At 42.3% G+C, this 19,082-nt stretch overlaps 1 protein-coding gene across 4 annotated transcripts in view; it reads right to left on the bottom strand.

Moving 5' to 3' along the window:
• The window catches only part of COL4A4 (collagen type IV alpha 4 chain), a 151,628-nt gene that overhangs the window by 91,481 nt on the left and 41,065 nt on the right, over positions 1-19,082 (bottom strand). For all 4 annotated transcript variants that reach the window (XM_043445277.1, XM_043445279.1, XM_043445276.1 and 1 more), the window contains exons 5-9: positions 8,246-8,380; positions 7,081-7,125; positions 5,759-5,875; positions 1,777-1,845; positions 435-470 (exon numbers count right to left, since the gene is read on the bottom strand). In XM_043445277.1, coding sequence (XP_043301212.1) covers positions 435-470; positions 1,777-1,845; positions 5,759-5,875; positions 7,081-7,125; positions 8,246-8,380 — 402 coding nt within the window. The remainder of the gene's footprint in view (positions 1-434; positions 471-1,776; positions 1,846-5,758; positions 5,876-7,080; positions 7,126-8,245; positions 8,381-19,082) is intronic.

Below are 19,082 nucleotides of genomic sequence, written 5' to 3'. Positions count from 1 at the left end.
CAAGAAGATGGTGCAAAATATTAAACACCATATACAATTACTGATTCAGCAGGCAAAATCGCTTTCACTGGACATATATGATTTAGGTAGTTTCAAAGAGGTACATTTTCCTAAATATTAAGTGACTGTGGCTACCTGAGCAATACCAAATGATCACTACAAGACCAAAGAGGCAGGTAAGCGGGAGCCAGCTGAGATTCAAGGATGGCTCTGTGGGCCTGTGATCAGCGCAGTCACGTAGGGCCTTGTGTTTGATTTAAAGCTCTGCTGTCATCATCTTGAAATCTGTAATAATTTTTGAACAAGAGTGGGCCCTGCAAGTTTAGGTAACCTGTCTTGCTAGTGGGGTTGTTGTGGGGACCTACTAACCCACAAGCGGGGACCACAGGTTATTTGAGGAGCAAACAAGCTCAGGGCCTGCCCCGAAGACTTACTGGTGAGCCGGGAGGTCCTGGGTCCCCTCTGTCGCCCTGCAACAGTAGCAGTACATTGCATTAGAAGAGCAACACTGTTCCCCTAAAACACACAGGACATAAAAGAAGAAACACACACAGGCAGGAATTGTCTGGACAGTCCGTGCAGTTTGTTCAATTTGTCAGCGTAGGACAGACAGCTGTGGGTAGGGCTCTGTGAGGCGCTTTCCTGATTTTATTCTTAAGCCCCGAACTGCATTTCTACTCAGTCGAAACCAACCAGAACCAGGGAAAGATCGCTGAAGTCGTGAGGACGTGGAACCAATGTGCAGGGCGGGAATAGAGACACAGCGTAGAGAACGGACATGTGGACACACGGTGGGAGGGGAGGGTGGAACGAATGGGGAGATTAGGGCTGAGACACATCCACCACCAGGTGTAAAAGAGACAGCTAGTGGGAAGCTGCCGTGAGCAGAGAGCTCAGCTTGGAGCTCTGTGATGACCCAGAGGGGCGGGATGGGAGGTGGGGTGGGGGGAGGTCAGGAGGGAGGGAATGTGTACACATACATTCCCTTTGTTGTACAGTGGAAGCTAACACAACATTGCAAAGCAACTATAGTCCAATAAAAATAAAATATCAATTTTTTAAAAGGGGATTTCATCTTTCATTTCTAAAGCCTCACTTGAAAGGTTCCATTTCATCAGCGATGAACCGTCTCTCTTCTGACTGGCAGACCTTGACTGCCTTAACGGATGCTTTGTTATCACCCCAGAGCAGGTGTAAAGGGAATTTGTATTGCAATTCTCTCACACCTGCCTTTGTGCTCATCTACCGTTTCGTGACTCTGTCCTGAGACTTTACCTACCTTAAAAAAAAAATCAAGGGGTATCTATTCTCTTGAATATGGGCTTTTTTTTTTTCAAAACGTAAAATACACTGTAAAACATAAATATGGTAAAATTTAATATTTCAACCATTTTTAAGTGCATAGTTCTGTGGCATTAAATACATTCACCACGTTATGCAGCCATCACCAGCTTCCATTGTCAAAACTTTTCAGTTCCTCAGTGGAAACTTTGTACTGATTAAATATGAGCTGCCTAGCCCTCTTCCCTCCAGACCCTGACAAACATCATTCCACTTCCTGACTTTATGAATTTGACTACTCTAAGAACCTCCTCTAAGTGGAAATCACCCATTTTGTGTCCTTTTGTGACTGGCTTATTCCACTCAGCATAATGACCACAGGGTTCATCCCTGTTGTAGCATTCCAAAGGAAATCTCAGGCCATGTGTTTTCTGCATGGGTTTACCTGTATGGAAAAAAAATTCATTTGAAATCCACCCTGATCATAACACTTACCTGCATACCTTTAGTGGTACCTAAAATGAACACTGAATTTCCTTTTTCTCCTTTTTCTCCTGGAAGGCCCTGAAAACAAAATATTCACTTGAGAGAAGAAAAGAGCATATTACTATTTCTGTATTTTCTTTTGCAACTGAAATATTACCAATAAAATTACTGTTATAATCATATTTCACTAGCAGAGACTATTTTATTCTCATTATTATTATCATCCTCAGTTACTCATATATACTTATTCAATATTGCTTAAGATCTATTAAGGAATCTCCTAAGATGGAATATCTACTAATATATTCATAAACATATTACAAATATATATTATACATTATAAATAAATTATATATTTATATAGGTTATACATAATGTTAATACTTTATAGCTATTTTCTAATTATTCAGCAGGAAAATTGCATTTTTCCTTACAACATAATGTACATATAGCACTTGGATTATTCTTATAAGTAAATAACATTGAAGTTGTCAGTTAATAATTTATGCCCCAGAAATAGTAAAAAATTATTTTATCCATTTAACAATTTGTATTCAAAACAAAGCCTAGGTACCCTTTGTAAGATTAACTTTTAAAAAAGATAACCTGTTTCTTTCAGAAGGTTTTTGCATGTAGCTGCAAGTTTGTTTACTTAGAGTAATTTTTACAAGTGAACAAAACAGCTTAATGTACGTTCACCCCAAAGTTTCCCTATTTAATATTTTTATGACCAACCTAGATAGCATATTAAAAATCAGAGACATTACTTTGTCAACAAAGGTCTGTCTAGTCAAGGCTATGGTTTTTCCAGTGGTCATGTATGGATGTGAGAGTTGGAATATAAAGAAGGCTGAGCGCTAAAGAACTGCTGCTTTTGAAGTGTGGTGTTGGAGAAGACTCTTGAGAGTCCCTTGGACTGCAAGGAGATCCAACCAGTCCATCCTAAAGGAGATCAGTCCTGGGTGTTCATTGGAAGGACTGATGCTGAAGCTGAAACTCCAGTACTTTGGCCACCTCATGCGGAGAGTTGACTCATTGGAAAAGACCCTGATGCTGGGAAAGATTGAGGGCAGGAGGAGAAGAGGATGACAGAGGATGAGATGGTTGGATGGCATCACCGACTCAATGGACATGGGTTTGTGTGGACTCCGGGAGTTGGTGATAGACAGGGAGGCCTGGTGTGCGCAGTTCATGGGGTCGCAAAGAGTCAGACACGACTGAGCCACTGAACTGAACTGAACTGTCCTACTTAATATCTTAATACATGTTAAGTTGGTTGCTCAGTCACTCAGTCGTGTCTGACTCTTTGTGACCCCTTGGGCTACAGCCTGCCAGGCTTCTCTGTCTACGGAATTTTCAGGCAAGAATATTGGAGTGAGGCGCCATTATAACACATTTCTATGAAGCACATGCAAGTTTCAAAGTTAATCCCTGTTAGGCGAGCACTTAACTTTGCTTCCAAATGGAGGTAACTAAAGAGTTTTGTGGTAAATTACACCACCAGTTTCCTTGAGAAATCAGATTTTCTTATACAGACAGTTGTTGCTTCTCACAGTTCCAACACACAACTGAACTGTGTTTCAGTTCCACAAATAAGTTACATCACACCAGTCCTCCAACCAACTGCTTCAAATTTCAGTTACCACTGTGTATTAACTGAGCCAACACATAAAACACAAACATCACTGCTAGCTCAATGGTCCACAGATTGCTATGTAAGTAACAGGTGAACGAAGACCACGAAGGGATCATATCACTCCTTTCAAAGTCTACCCGTGACTGGTCACTAACATCTGTTAGCTCACACACAGCGAAGTATGTAGCTGTGTTGCCCCTGGTTACCGTCCCAGTGAGACACCCAAGTGACATTTCGTGAAAATAAATCATTGAAAGAGAGAATTGGCTAACAAAGATGAAAAGGAAATGAAAAATGCTAATACTGGAGGCGAAATTCAAACAGAATGTAAGTGGAGTTATGGAAAAAAGAGCTATTGTGAGAGTGTTGTCACTACTGTCTTTCAAGCCAGAGGAATTCAGTGAAGGTAAACATATCCATATAAAAGAAGGAAGCGGTTGTGACTAAAAGAATGAAGATGTACCAGAGGAAGTGACACAGACAGAAGAACCTCATGGTAAAGAAACTCTTAGAGATATTTCACCACACTGGAAGCTGGTCCAAACTTAGAAAAGAGGGTGATACTCACCAAAGCACAAAAAACCCCTCCACTTCATGTCCTAAGTTACAGGACCAGGAGAAGGCAAGCCCAATTCAAACTGTCTTTAATAAGTTTTTACAAAGAAAGAAAACCCTTTAATTCTCAATGTTTTTAATGTTTTAGATTATAATGTGATAAATAAATATTAGTTTTAAAAATTACCCCTATATATTTATGAAGTTTTAATGAAATATCTTAAAGGTCACAGAACAATAGTAATTTTCCCATTGGATGTTAAGGTTGCTTTGTGTGCCTTTGGATTCCATGCCATTCTTAAAGTCTCAACTTCTGGGCAAAGTGAGGACCACCCATATACGAAATGGGTCAAGGGAAAAAAAAATCACTTTTCAAAGAGACTATTATGACAAACTTCAGTACTGTGATCAGAACAACCTGCTGTGTTAAAGCTAAAATTGAGAACCCTGGTCTCTCAGATGTTCATGGACACTCAGTAGAATGCGATGTGATCCAATTTGAAGATTTTAAGAAATGTGCATTCACCAGACTGCACTTGCATGTTCAAGGGGCTGAGTTTGAAAACAAATGGTGGTTGAGAAGCTTAACCATGGAAGTTGGTTGTTACTTGATACCACAAGAAAAAGGTGAATATGGAAAATTTTTTTTGAGTTCTGTGTTCAGACCATTTCCACTAGGATCTGGAGCAAAAGGAAAATGCATAGAAGAAAGTAAGATGAAAGTGGTGATGAGAAAACCTTTTAGAAGGAATCTTGGGTGATGCTATTTAATTAGAGAAGCAGAAAGGCTGAAAAACAGGCACAGAAAATCAGTTTTGAAAGGCCAAATCATCTCCAGTCTTTATTTAAGTGAGAAAAGAGAGAAATGGGATATAAGTGGTAGAGGAAAGAGTCATTCTTACTAAAGTTACATTTAAATAAAAGTGCAAACTTTTGAAGGAAAAAAAAAAAACACTAAGAGCGGTAAAGGTCTCTTAAGTGCTGGATACTGTCAACTATTTCTGAACCTCCACTCCAAACTCCTGTCATTTATTTATTTCTTTTGCATTATGGGGGCTAGAAAGCTAAACACTATATTTCCTAGACTTCTTTGCAGCTGGCTGTGAAGTAGGGTCCACCTGGGAGATGTACTTCTGAGATTTGGGAGGCAGAAATGCGCAAAACATCCTCTTCTGGTACTGTTGATGCAGCCAAGCAGGAAGATAGAAACCTAAGTGTTTGCTGGTGTCTTGAAGTGGGGATGAGAGGCAGTGGTTGAGGTGCAGGAGTAGCTTCTAACTTCTGGATCTCAGCTATGTGTGAGCCCCTGAAATCTTGCAGTGACCCCAGCGTTTTAATCCTCCAACCGTTAATATTAAGTGCCAAATTCCCTGTATTAAATTCCTCTCTGTTTGAAATACCTAGAGGGGTTTAAGCAGCTGCAGTGAACCCTGAAGGATAAACAACCTCAGTTTTGCTAACTGGCCTCCCTTCCCCTACTATCCATTCTCTATCCAGCAACCAGAAACATCTTGGCAGAACATCAGTCAGATCAGATCACTTCCTTCCTTAAAACCATCTAGTGTCTTCCCATGCTATGGAAAAGAAAACCCAGCCTCCTTCCATAGACTGCAAGGCCCCATGTCATCTACTGAGACAGCTGTTATGTCAACTCTCTGCTCTCATCCTCCAATCACCCCCATCCATTCACCAGGCTCCCGGGATACTTGTAATAACTCTGTTTCTTGAACACATCAAGTCTGTTCCCACGGGAGGCTCTTTTCACTTGATCCCCACTAAAATGAGCTGTGGCTGTCTTACTGGGGGGCCTCGTGGGCCAAGAGCTCCTCTTTCTCCTGGCATCCCTGGATCGCCTCTTGAGCCATTGTGGCCATCTATGCCAGGTCTGCCTCTGGATCCAGGAGGCCCTGGGTGTCCCTACAGAAAACAAAATTATAGGTGAGGTATTTTTGCAAGAATATAAAGATTTAAGGCAAGAAGAGAAGGGGACAACAGAGGATGAGACGGTTGGATGGCATCACCAACTCAATGGACATGAATTTGAGTAAACTCCGGGAGCTGGTGATGGACAGGAGGCCTGGTATGCTGCAGTCCACGGGGTCGCAAAGAGTCGGACACGACTGAGCGACTGAACTGAACTGATCATAACAAAACAGTTATGCAATATGCGTTCCCAGATTATGGCCTTTATGACTCATATGTTGTTCAGTTTTGTGAATCTTCCTTTCCCACCCACAAATACTATGTAGTACAGTGCATATGTGCATGCTAAGTCACATCAGTCATGTCCGACTCTTGGGACTCTTTGCAACCCCAAGGACTGAAGCCTGCCAGGCTCCTCTGTCCATTGGATTCTCCAGGCAAGAACACTAGAGTGGACTGCCATGCCTTCCTCCAGGAGACGTTCCTGACCCAGGGATCAAACCCATGTCTCTTATGTCTCCTGCATTGGCAGGTGGGTTCTTTACCACTAGCACCACCTGGGAAGACATGAATTAATTTTCATACACTCCAATTTAAATTCATTTAGTCTGGAATATTTTCAGAGATTTGGGAGGAAATTTTCCTTGAAATCCTTAGAAAGACTCTAATGAATTATAACCATCCCCAAATACCTTTTTCTTCTTTCCTTTGATTTTCATGTTAGAAATGAGAGCTTTAAGCCCACTCCCACCATTAGGACTCACAGCTAGTAAAATATTTCATAATGAGAATAAATTTATTTCCAGAAAATTATACTTGAACTGACAAGTATATCTAGCTCATGTTCTAAAACGTTTTTCTCCAATCAGTTTGAAAACCTTGTAACTCCATGGCTGATTCATGTCAATGTATGACAAAACCCACTGAAATGTTGTGAAGTAATTAGCCTCCAACTAATAAAAAAAAAAAAAAAGAAAACCTTGTTCTTCAAGTAAAGTGTTTTGGTCTCAGAGTTATTACACAAAATTGAAATGCACATATCCTGCCATTTATGAAAATAAAAAGATAAAGAAAAGTTTGCCATTTGCTGTTGTTTTTGTTCAGTTACTATATATCATATAAATACATTAGATCATGTGACTTTAAGGCTTTGATGAGTATCTTCCCCCCCTAAATGGAGAAAACTTAAGGATACTTACAGGTATCCCATCCAGACCTGGAAATCCAGGAACTCCGGTTGGACCCTAAAATCCCAGAAAATAAAACAAAGATATAAAAGTTACTAACTTATTAGATTAACCTGTTGATTTACTTAAAAGCATTAGTAATTAATGGCTTGCTTTAAAAAAAAAAAAACAACCCTTAATGGGTACTATCATCTATTTTTACATTAAGGAGCTCAAATGCCAACAGTTAGAAATCAGCATTTTGTTCCCTTCTTTTTGTACTTAGGAAGCCAACATGGCAGTATCAGTTCAAAGAATACAATACTGGATAATTAGAAATTCAACTTCCCAGAATCTCTTTACCCTAGAGAAAGAAAACCTTAAAGGTAAACATGGGTAATTGACAGGACCGTTTTTGCACACTCGCACTACAATAAGATTTCAAATTCTCAACAGAGAATAAAGAACAATTTTACATCCATATTACAGCATATTATACAAAGTTTCTAAAGGAACAAGTTCAATACAACAATTGATATGGAATGATTTCTAAGCCATGTGATTGAGTGAAAAAAGACTTGGCATGGTACCTATAGTATCATTTAGGCTTTTTAAAAAGTCATAAAGAAAACCACTCCTCACTGGATACATTCATGTTTTTTCATATCATTTTATGCATTCATTTTATTTGGGGTTGTGCAGGGTCTTCGTTGCTGCACAGGCTTTTCTCCAGCTGTGGCGAGTGGGGACTACTCTCTAGTTGTGATGCTCGGGCTTCTCACTGTGGTGGTTTCTCTTGTTGTGAACCATGGGCTGTAGGGATTTCAGGCTTCAGTAGATGCGGCTCCTGGACTCTAGGGCACAGGCCCAGTAGTTGCGGTACACGGGCTTAGTTACTCTGCGGCATGTGGGGTTTTCCCAGATCAGGGATTGAACCCGTGTCTCCTGCATTGGCAGGCGGATTCTTCACCACTGAGCCACCAGGAAGCCCGACATGCTCTTCTCTCTAAGTATCTAGAAAACATCCAGAGAGGCATGCTCCTCTGGAAATGGGGCTAGAAATGAGGATTGATTATACAAGAGGAGTTCAGGCTTAATTTTTATAAGGTACAACTTGAGATTATACAAAAAAAAAAAAAAATCTGGCATAGCAACACTGGTGAGTGGTTAAATAAGTTTCACTTAAGAAGAGGCTTACCTTGTCACCTTTGTCACCTGCTGCTCCAGGACGGCCACTATCACCTTTCATCCCTTTCTCTCCTGGGATCCCAATGGGTCCTGGGGGTCCCAGGGGTCCAATAGGACCCTGTGGCCCTGGTGGTCCCGGTTGACCCTAGGAAGAAAGGTTAAAAAGGTAAGGGAGGGGTGGATGAGCCTTAAGTAGAGTTTTCTAACACAAATATATGGTGACTTGGGTTTACAGAAGACTGGAAAATTAAGGATGGAGCAAAATTTAATAACAGAAGGACAAATGATGAATTAATTACCAAAAAAGAAAGAAAATGTTGCCTTTTTCAATCTGAATCAAAGCTATACAATAAATTTGAATTACTGCATGTACACACACACATATCTACATACTGATGGAAAAAGTGAAAGTGAAGTCACTCAGTTGTGTCCAATTCTTTGTGACCCCATGGATTGTAGCCCACGGAATTTTCCAGGCAAGAGTACTGGAGTGGGTTGCCATTTCCTTCTCCAGGGGATCTTCCTGATCCAGGGATCAAAGCTGGGTCTCCCACACTGCAGGCAGAGGCTTTACCTCTGAGCCACCAGGGAAGCCCTCTTATTATTTTCATTCTGTCACTGAAATTTGTAAATCTTGAGCTGTTTAATGAAGTAAGTAATTTTAAAAAAATTTATTTGGCTGCATCATGCATGGATTCTCCAGTCATGGCACACGAGCTCAGTAGTTGTGGCATGTGGGATCCTAGTTCCCCAACCAGGGATCAAACCCACATCCCCTGCATCACAAGGGGACCACCAGGGAAGTGCCCTGAAGTAAGTAATTTTTAAACGAAGTCTCATTAACATTATGTTAGTGACACAAGAGTGAGGAAAAACTCCCAGATCTTTTATTTCCTTCAAATGGCTAATGACTGGTCTGCCCTTTTAGAGAGAAACATTTATTTTTTAGCTGATTTTATCTGCTCTGTTATCCTTAATTTGGAAGCTGGCTCTCCACGTCACATTACTTTTATGCAATCTAATTTCTTTCCAGGAATGAAAATATCACCTTTTCTTTTAGGCAAAGAAGTTTCAGGAACTCAGCTCTCCCCCTGAACACACAGTGGGAACATCTCTGGGACAAAGATGAGGAAAGCTCTGCTTTCTTTAAGCCTGTTCCCCCTTTGCATTTAGATGCACTGATGCCACGAATGCATGTTCAGTTACAAGAGCGAATCTCACAACTCTTTCTATTCTGAAGTAGGCAGCATCAGTTTCTCTGATCAGTTTCCAGACAATCATATCTAGCTTCCTCCTGACATCTCCTTGGATACAATGGTTGTTGTTGCTGGTCACTCAGTCGAGTCAGACTCTTTGCAGCCCCACGAACTGTGACCTTCCAGGTTCCTCTGTCCATGAAATTCTCCAGGCAAGAATACTGGAGTGGGTGGCCATTCCCTTCTTCAGGGGGATCTTCCTGACCCAGGGATCAAACCCAGGTCTCCTGCATTGCAGGCCGATTCTTTACCATCTGAGCCACCAGGGAAGCCCCGAATACAATGGTATCTTCAGCTTAAAAAAATAATGCAAAATAGAACTTGTAATTTTTCTCCCCAGATCTGATCTTCCATTCATCTTCTCCAGCTCCAGAAAAGTAGGGGTCACCCTTGCTATTCCTTTCTCCCACACTAAATTTAATGCATGCTCAATTCCTAGCTATTTCACTTCCAAAACAGGTCTGAAACCTCCCCACCTCACTGTCTGCTGCCTTGCTGCCACACCGGTGCAGCCAGCATCAGTGAGACCTGCACTCTAGGCTCCTAAATGACTCTCCAGCTTCCTCTTTACCCCTCCTGGCCTTTCTCCGAGTGACATGAAAGAAAATCAGATCATGGCATGGCCCTGCTTTTCAAGTTCTCCTTGCCTTCCCGCTGCAAGCAAAGTAAACCCCGCGCTCCTCACCTTCCAGGCCTCACAGAGTGTGGCCTCAGATTCCCTTGCACCCCGTGCTGTGCTCGCCCCACACACCGTGTCCGCCACGCTGCTCGTATCTGTCCCAGGGCCTGGGTGCAAGCATTCCCCGAAGGCTCTTTCTCTAGATCTGCCCACGACGTGAGTCTCTCCTGAACCGCCACCAGTGAAGGAGGATTCTCAGTGCATCCACATCCCCATTAGTCTCCAGCAGGGCACTCTGTCTACTTCCTTCTTAAGATCTTAGCATTTCACATTTTTTTTTAACTTTTGGCCCTCCTGCACAGCCTATGGGATCTTAGTTCCCCAACCAGGGATTGAACTTGTGCCCCCTGCATTATAGTCTTAACCACCGGACTACCAGGGAAGTCCCTCACAGTTTTACAATTATGTATTTGGTCATCAGTTCATTGTCTGCTCTCCAGTGAGATACTAGCACTATGAGGGTGGGGACATCTGCTCACCATTTAAGTCTTCTATCCACCTGTCATGGCCTTTGGCTCAGGAATGAATGAATGAAGGGTTCATGTGGTGGTAACTAGCTCTCAGACTTGGTGGTCCAACCTGACCATCCATCCACTCCAGAAACACCCTACCTGGACCCTGGCAAATGATTTTTGAACTTTGCAAAAAGGAATACTATCAAATGCAATGTTTATGACATATTCCTTGATTTTACACTTCAAATTTATTTTTATAAAATAACCAATGTATGGGAATAATGAGGCTCTTTGAATGAACTTTAGAATCTAAAGTCAGGGTTTCTAAATGATACTTCCAGCCTCCGCATTCAATCTCTGTCTATAATTTGATGTGAGCAGAGAGTATCTTAGAGTCAAATGTTTTTTTTAAAATAACTCACTTTGCAGTCTTAAGATAACACCTCCAGAAGAGGTAAAGAGAAGCTTTTTAACGAGAAGTATATAACAGTGATTTCGCCAATGCAGGGTGATCTGGCCACATGACACTATGTACCATACACACACATGTCCAGCTGTGTTGTCTGACAGCTTTAGAGTCTGTGCTCTATTTCATTACAGTCTGAAAACAGTCTGTATCCATCTGAAGTCAGACTGTTCACCTGCCATTTTTTTTGTGTTTTCTAAAAATTTTCCAAATATTTAAGAAAAGTCATTGAATCTCCCCTTTCCCTACCAGAGAACCTGGATAACTGCATTTAGTGAGCAAGTGAAGTCTTGATCTGTGGAGAGAAAAGCTAAGTGGATTTCAGGGGAGATCTGTTCAGATCAGATCTCTTAAAGCTCTGGGCAATTCTGAATCATTAGTGCTCAGCTCCAAGCATGCATGGGGCTTCACAGGTGGCTCAGTGGTAAAGAACCTGCCTCCAATGCAGGGGACTCAGATTCAATCTCTGGATTGGGAAGATCCCTGGAAAAGGGAATAACTACCCACTCCAGTATTCTTGCCTGGAGAATCCCATGCACAGAGGAGCCTGGGGGCGACAGTCTGTGGGGTCACAAAGAGTCAGACATGACTTAGTGACTGAATAACAAAAACCACAAAGTGTGCACAGGACCCTAGAATGTAGAGCCATCCTTTGGGTGTGTGGGGCCCAGGGGAAAAAGATTTTTTGAACAGTCCCGTCTACATAAAAATTTGAATCATCTGAAATCAGTGTGTAAGCACCGTTCTGGTGACCCAACCTCAGGAATCCTATGAATGAAATCCCACAAGGGGGAGAGTGAGATTGTTCTGTTAAGCGGCCACCCTCTTGAAACCAGGGCCAGTCATGGGGCTCAGCCCTGAGCATGAGCCCCAGAGCTTCTCATGTGCTCAACCCCCATTGGATAAACAGTCAGAGTGCATCCTAACTTAAAGCCCAAGTTGGAGCTGCCACTGCCTGGGTACCACTTAAGCAAACTTCCAAACTTCTCTGTCCCTATAAATGCTCCATATGACCGAAAATGGGGTCTGTCCACTCAGCCAATCCCCTAACACCAAGCTGACCCTGGGCTCTATGCTTTCTTCCTCGTTCCTTTTTTTTTTATTACTGACAACCTTTAACATCTGCCTACATTTTATAAGTCAAAATCATACTTCATTTGTACTTTCCCTTCTCTTCACATGTTTTCATTATCATTAGAATAGCTGCTATTCCTTGAGCACCCGTAAAAATACTATAAGCTTAGAATTTTCAAGGAAGCTTAAATGTATACATAAGTGTTACAGAAAAGACAACAATAAAATATAAAATCTAATCATATGGGCACCAACCATTTAGGGGCACTTTGAAGGCATATCTATTTACTCTAGATATTATATAATTTCTAAACTACAATCTAAATGTCAGCATAAATAATAACTTCAGCTGACCTTTTCTACATGTTAATTAATCTCAGTTGGTTTTGATTAATTCCCATAAGGCTCAGGAAATAACTGCTTTTTCATTAAGTTTGGAAATTATCTGTCTTATATATCATTTACACAAAAAGTTCTAAATTATGTATTGTGGATGCTGTACTTTGCAGTAACCTATGATCTAAAAACAACAAAATGCATGTCTGGACAGAAAAGGGGAACAGAAAGGACAGCCAACTTACTGGCTATAATTCTCTTTAATGTATTTTGTTTTAGACACGCGATGCTGAGTCCAAGCCACTAATGGAACTTTGGGGAGAAAAGGAACAGGAGTGGAAATATTGAGCACAGTGGCAAGAATGATAAAACTGCATTCAATATAGAAATGTGTCCTGACTGAGAACACGCCACCTAAAGCACCCTTAAACAGAAATACATCGAGCGATGGTCATTTGTATTATTAAATTCTCTGTCCCTCCCTTTTGCCACCTCCCCAGCCCTGATCGGTCACACTGACATCCCTGAACAAGGGATGTCAAGCTCCGTTCTTTCACAGACTTCTGTGTCCTATCCCCTTTAGGGGATGCCCCACAAGTCATCTCTCACTCTTCCCCTGGAAAATCCCCGCTGTCCACTACCCTCACCCCACACGAGGTGCTTGTCCAAGATGCCTGCGTAATGACACTTCCCATCTACTCCTGTGATCACCTCTTTGTGTGGCCCCAGCCCCACACCCACCAGACCAGAGCTCCTGGCAGACAGCGTCTCGGTGCCCCAGGCCATGATGCAAGAAAGGCAGAGAACAATACTTAACAAAATCACGTGGTCAGATCCACCACCCAACCCAAGGGAAGACTGTCAAAGATCTGCTTTCTCCTGGCTCTGAACTGCCATCCCCGGAAGTCTGGCTGAGAGTAGGGATGGGGCCCTGAGATGACCCCACCCGGGCTGAGCAGTGGCCCTGGACGCTGCCCTGTCGGTGTCTGTGGTTGTTGAGATCTGACATAGGGGTCTTCCTTCAACCCTACTTGCGGGGAGCCGGCCTGACTGCTCAGGCCCCTTCTCGGCCCTGAGAGAGATCAAAAGGTCCCTCTCTGTCCCGCCACCCCTGATTTGTTAAAGTGCAAATTGGCCTTTCTCACCTCCCTCAAGGAAATCGCTGCAGCCACCATTTGCCTATTTCCTGACTCTGATAAGATTATCGGGCTCCTGTGAATGGCTTATGTCTAGGTAGTCTTTACCTGATTGTAAGATGCTGGTGCCATGCTCTGCTGGAGTTAAGATAAAACTCCTAAAACTAGTATCTGCAGTTCTGCACGTATGCAAGTCTTTGATCTAAAATTTGGTGAATCCTGTTAGTATATATATGTATGTTTCCCCTCAATAAAGTCGTCGGAATCAGTCACAAGCTGACTCCGTCCCTCTCAACCCCATCTTTCTTAGTCTTTTATTTCTCAGGTGCACTGGTGATTGCGTCCTTGACCTGTTCATCTAGCCGGCAGGCCCGGCAAGTGGCGCCAGAACGAGGGACGTGGGCGGATCCCAGAGCACAGCCACCCAAAAATATTGAAAGTGATCCCGGGAGAAAGCCTCACCTATTCAGGTATCGTTGGAAAACTGTGGGTGGAGAGGGTATAGTTGAGAGTAAAAATTATGGGGCAAAGTAATAGTAGACAGTTCTTTGTTTCTATGTTAAAAACTATGCTAAAAGCTAGAGGAATTTCTGTCTCTAAACAGAAACTAGAAAGATTTCTTGTCTTTGTGGAGGAAACTTGTCCTTGGTTCCCAGAGCAAGGAACTATTAGCCTTGAAACTTGGATAAAGGTGGGAGAACAAATTCAAACAGTTTATACCCTCTGTGGACCAGACAAAGTTCCTCTTGATGCTTATTCTCTATGGACTCTAATAAGAGATTGTTTAAACCCAGAACACGAGAGTAGGAAATTTGAAACAGCCTTGAAATTTATAACACCCAAGTGTTCAGGTGCCCCCCAACGGGTAGCGGAGCACATATATGACTCCCCAATTGTTTCAGGTTCCAGAAAAAATGATAATGAGACTACTGCTCTAGAACAAGACTCAGATTCAGAACTTTCTCCTGATGAGGAAGACGATTTAAAAGAGCAGACTTTTGAGCATGACAAAGAAGGATGGGATGCCTTTATAGTAACTCAACAAAAGAATAAAGACCAAGGCTCCCCTTTTTCTGAACTTAGAGAGATGCTAACATCCATATCTCAGAGAATGGAACAACTAGACTTATCGCCCATAAATACAACTAAGCCGTTGCATTCTAAAACGCCATCTGTTATAGCCGGTTTAAATCCTGACCCGCTGCCGCCGCCGGTCCCGCTCCCTCCCCCTCCTCTCGCAGAAGCGCCTTTGATTCCAACAGCGCCAGTATATGTTCCATCTAGCCTAAAAAGGCCAATACTTTCACCACTACAAATGGCTGTGAAAACAGCCCGAGAACAGGGTGAAAATCTTGAGGGATATTCTATGATTTTCCCTGTTTTTCAAGATGCTAATCATCAGAGGTATCATGAGCCTCTGCCTTTTAAACAACTGAAACAAGCTTGCACTCAATGCGGGCCTACTGCGCCGTTTACTCTAGCCATAATTGAAAGTCTTTCATCTCAATACTTGCCTCCTAATCTCTTGTGGTGCTCAAAATACGGCGAGGTCTGTAACATCATTGAAGACCGTAACCGCCGTAATGGGCTGCAGGTTACTTTTGACATGCTAATGGAGGAAGGACAATTTCGAAACCTTAATCAACAACTGACCCTTCCTCCCCTAGAATACTAAACGATGAGGGGCGAGCTGCTCTGGCCCTGGTTGAAAAGGCCCTCTCTCAGCATTTTGCTACCTACTGTGATTTTTCTCAACCGTGGGGACTATATGTGTTTCCCTCTAAACATACCCCGACGGCAGTGTTATATCAAAATGCTCCCTTACAATGGATCCATTTACCTGTATCGCCTTCAAAAGTTCTTACTCCTTTTTTTGATTTCATTAGCCTCCTCGTTGCCAAAGGAAGGCGTCTTTCCAGAGAAATGTTGGGAGCCGATCCTGCTTACATTTATGTGCCCTATACCAAAGAACAGCAGGAATGGCTTTTTCAGTTTAATGACTCGTGGGCTTTGGCATTTTCCTCCTTTACAGGTCAAATTATTAATCATTTACCTTCTGATAAACTTTTGCATTTTGCCAGCCAGCATTCATTTATTTTTCCAAAGAATGTTTCTAATGTTCCTATTCAAGATGCTCTTACGATCTTTACTGATGGATCCTCCAATGGAACTGCTGCCTTTGTGGTTAATGATACCCCTTTCACCTGGCAGACGAACTATACATCGGCTCAAGAAGTAGAACTTTCAGCCGTCCATAAAGTATGCTCACAATATTCCTCACAGTCTTTTAATTTGTTTACTGATAGCAAATACATTGCTCTTGCTTTGCAATATATAGAAACTGTTCCCTTTATTTCTACTGTGAATTCTAACATTCAACATTTGTTACGTTCAATTCAGTCTCTGCTGCAACAGCGCACTTTACCCTGCTTCTTTGGACATTTACGTGCCCACACTGGGCTTCCTGGACCTCTATCTATGGGAAATCAGATGGCTGATTCTCACACTAGAGTTTTTCTTTCACAGGTGGAAGCAGCACAGCAATCACATGCGCTACATCACCAGAATAGTAACACTCTTCGTTTGCAGTTTCAAATCCCTCGAGAGACTGCACGACAAATTGTTAAATCTTGTCCTGTTTGCCCTAAGTTTCTTCCAGTTCCACATCTTGGCGTTAATCCTCGCGGGCTTCTACCGAATCATCTTTGGCAAATGGATGTCACTCATGTCCCTTCCTTTGGTCGTTTAAAGTACGTTCACGTATCTATTGACACCTTTTCAGGATATATTGTGGCATCCTTACAGACTGGTGAAGCCGCAAAACATTCTATCTCACATTGTCTTTATGCTTTTTCCATTTTAGGCACGCCAAAGATTATAAAAACTGATAATGGCCCCGGCTATGTCTCCTCTGCCTTCAAAAATTTTTGTTCCTCTTTTTCTATCACCCTAAAAACAGGCATTCCTTATAATCCACAGGGTCAAGGCATCGTGGAACGTGCTAATCAAACTTTGAAACTACAGCTTCAAAAAATACAGAGGGGGGAGCTCTATCCCCTTCTACCCAGAAATTACCTTAATCACGCTTTATATATTTTAAATTTTTTAATTTTAGATAAAGAAGGACATTCAGCTGCGCAGAGATTTTGGGACCCTCAGATTTCCAGCAGAAAGCCGATGGTCTTGTGGAAAGACCCGCTGGATAATAACTGGCATGGCCCAGATCCTGTGTTAATTTGGGGGAGGGGTCATGTATGTGTTTTTCCACAGGATGCCGAAGCACCGCGCTGGCTCCCGGAAAGGCTGGTACGCCAGACGGAGGAGATTACTGAATCAGCAATTAGGTCGGCTGACTTTACAGCAGAGGAATCTTCTCCCGACAAATCAGCAGATGCATGAGTTTATCCTTCAAGCAAGGAGGATGGCTGCAGAGACGGCCCAACCTCGATATGCGCTGGCTTATATCGCCCTCGCTTTGGCATGCGCGATAATGAATCAAGCCTTCCCTCAGGCTGAAGCCAATGCTTTCGTTTCCTGGGCTCATTCTTATGCTGATTTTTACAATGAAACAGCCTGCTGGGTCTGCACAAGCATGCCTTTATCGGTTACAGAAGGATTACCCTGGTGGGTGCTTCCCTTTCCAAAAAATAAAACTTCGGCTTTATGTGATTTTTTAAAAGAATATCAGAAGAAACATCGAAGCTTAATTACAGTTAATTTTGATATAGATTCTCGATGCTCTGATCCTTTACACGCTTCTTCTTTTTATTTTAATGTAACACAAAGTTATCAGGAAATTGTTAATGCGTACTTATATTACGAAAATAGATCTGTTTCTTCTCCCAATGATTTTAATCGATTTGAGGGTGACTACTACCAAGTTTGGGACGAATATTTCTGGATGACCCCTGAAAAAGGACAGCTACTGACCCCTGCTGACATTTGCTGGGAGCAAAAGACTCATGTACCAACATTTGGAGGCCGAGAATTTCCAGGATATCACATGAAACATATGGGACTATTGCCTACCCACAAATGTAAGACTGTAATGGATGTAACGTTTATTGTCAACAAGTCTGTTATTTGGCCAGGGACAGATTGGGAAAATAGCCCTGGTATAAGATGGGTAACCCCAAATAACACTCGATGGATTTGTGGATACAACCTTTGGCCCTGGCTCCCTGTAGGATGGGTGGGGAGATGTACCCTAGGGTTTGTGTTTGCCCCTGGGAGAATTCATAAGCAAAAAATTAGTCAACCTGTTAATTTACCTTATGTTAAAGCCCGGTGGTCACGCTCTGTTTTTCACATTGGTATGATTATTTAGCCTCAATTTTTGTGCCCTCTTTAGGAGCCACTGATATTATGCTCAGGGTAGAGGCTTTGAACAATTTTACAAAACAAGCTTTGACAGATACTAGAAGAGCTTTAGAGGCTCTTAATGAAGAACAAAAACAGATGAGAAAAGCCGTTCTACAAAATCGTATGGCTCTGGATATTCTAACAGCCTCTCAAGGGGGAACATGTGCCTTAATAAAAATGGAGTGTTGTGTATATATTCCTGATTATTCCTCAAATGTTTCTGATGCTTTAGAAGATATGAAACAACAAGTAGCCGCTATGGATTTTTCTGACTCCAGCATTTGGAGTCAGATATCTGCCTGGTTTCATAGTGGTTGGTGGAAATCTATAATTTTCATCATTATATGCATATTGTTATTGCTGTGTTTTGGCCCTTGCATTTGTCAATGCTTATCTGAGATGATAAATAAAAGATTGCTGATGTTTTCCCGTTTGCAAACGCGGCCATTTCCTTCGAGGGAGATATAATGGCCATTAGTCAAAAGAAAAGGGGGAGATGCGGGGAGCCGGCCTGACTGCTCAGGCCCCTTCTCGGCCCTGAGAGAGATCAAAAGGTCCCTCTCTGTCCCGCCACCCCTGATTTGTTAAAGTGCAAATTGGCCTTTCTCACCTCCCTCAAGGAAATCGCTGCAGCCACCATTTGCCTATTTTCCTGACTCTGATAAGATTATCGGGCTCCTGTGAATGGCTTATGTCTAGGTAGTCTTTACCTGATTGTAAGATGCTGGTGCCATGCTCTGCTGGAGTTAAGATAAACTCCTAAAACTAGTATCTGCAGTTCTGCACGTATACAAGTCTTTGATCTAAAATTTGGTGAATCCTGTTAGTATATATATGTATGTTACGCCTCAATAAAGTCGTCGGAATCAGTCACAAGCTGACTCCGTCCCTCTCAACCCCATCTTTCTTAGTCTTTTATTTCTCAGGTGCACTGGTGATTGCGTCCTTGACCTGTTCATCTAGCCGGCAGGCCCGGCACCTACTAAATTGCACATACAACCCCTACCATGCAACTGAAAAAACTAACAAGACAGCATTAAAGGCCTCCCTTTTATGGGATAGACTTTGCGTTTTGTTCTACAT

Source organism: Cervus canadensis, chromosome 24 (assembly GCF_019320065.1).
Source record: "Cervus canadensis isolate Bull #8, Minnesota chromosome 24, ASM1932006v1, whole genome shotgun sequence".
Taxonomy (NCBI): Eukaryota; Metazoa; Chordata; class Mammalia; order Artiodactyla; family Cervidae; genus Cervus; species Cervus canadensis.
The sequence above is the reverse complement of the archived record's forward strand: the minus strand, read 5'-3'. Positions and strand labels throughout refer to the sequence as shown.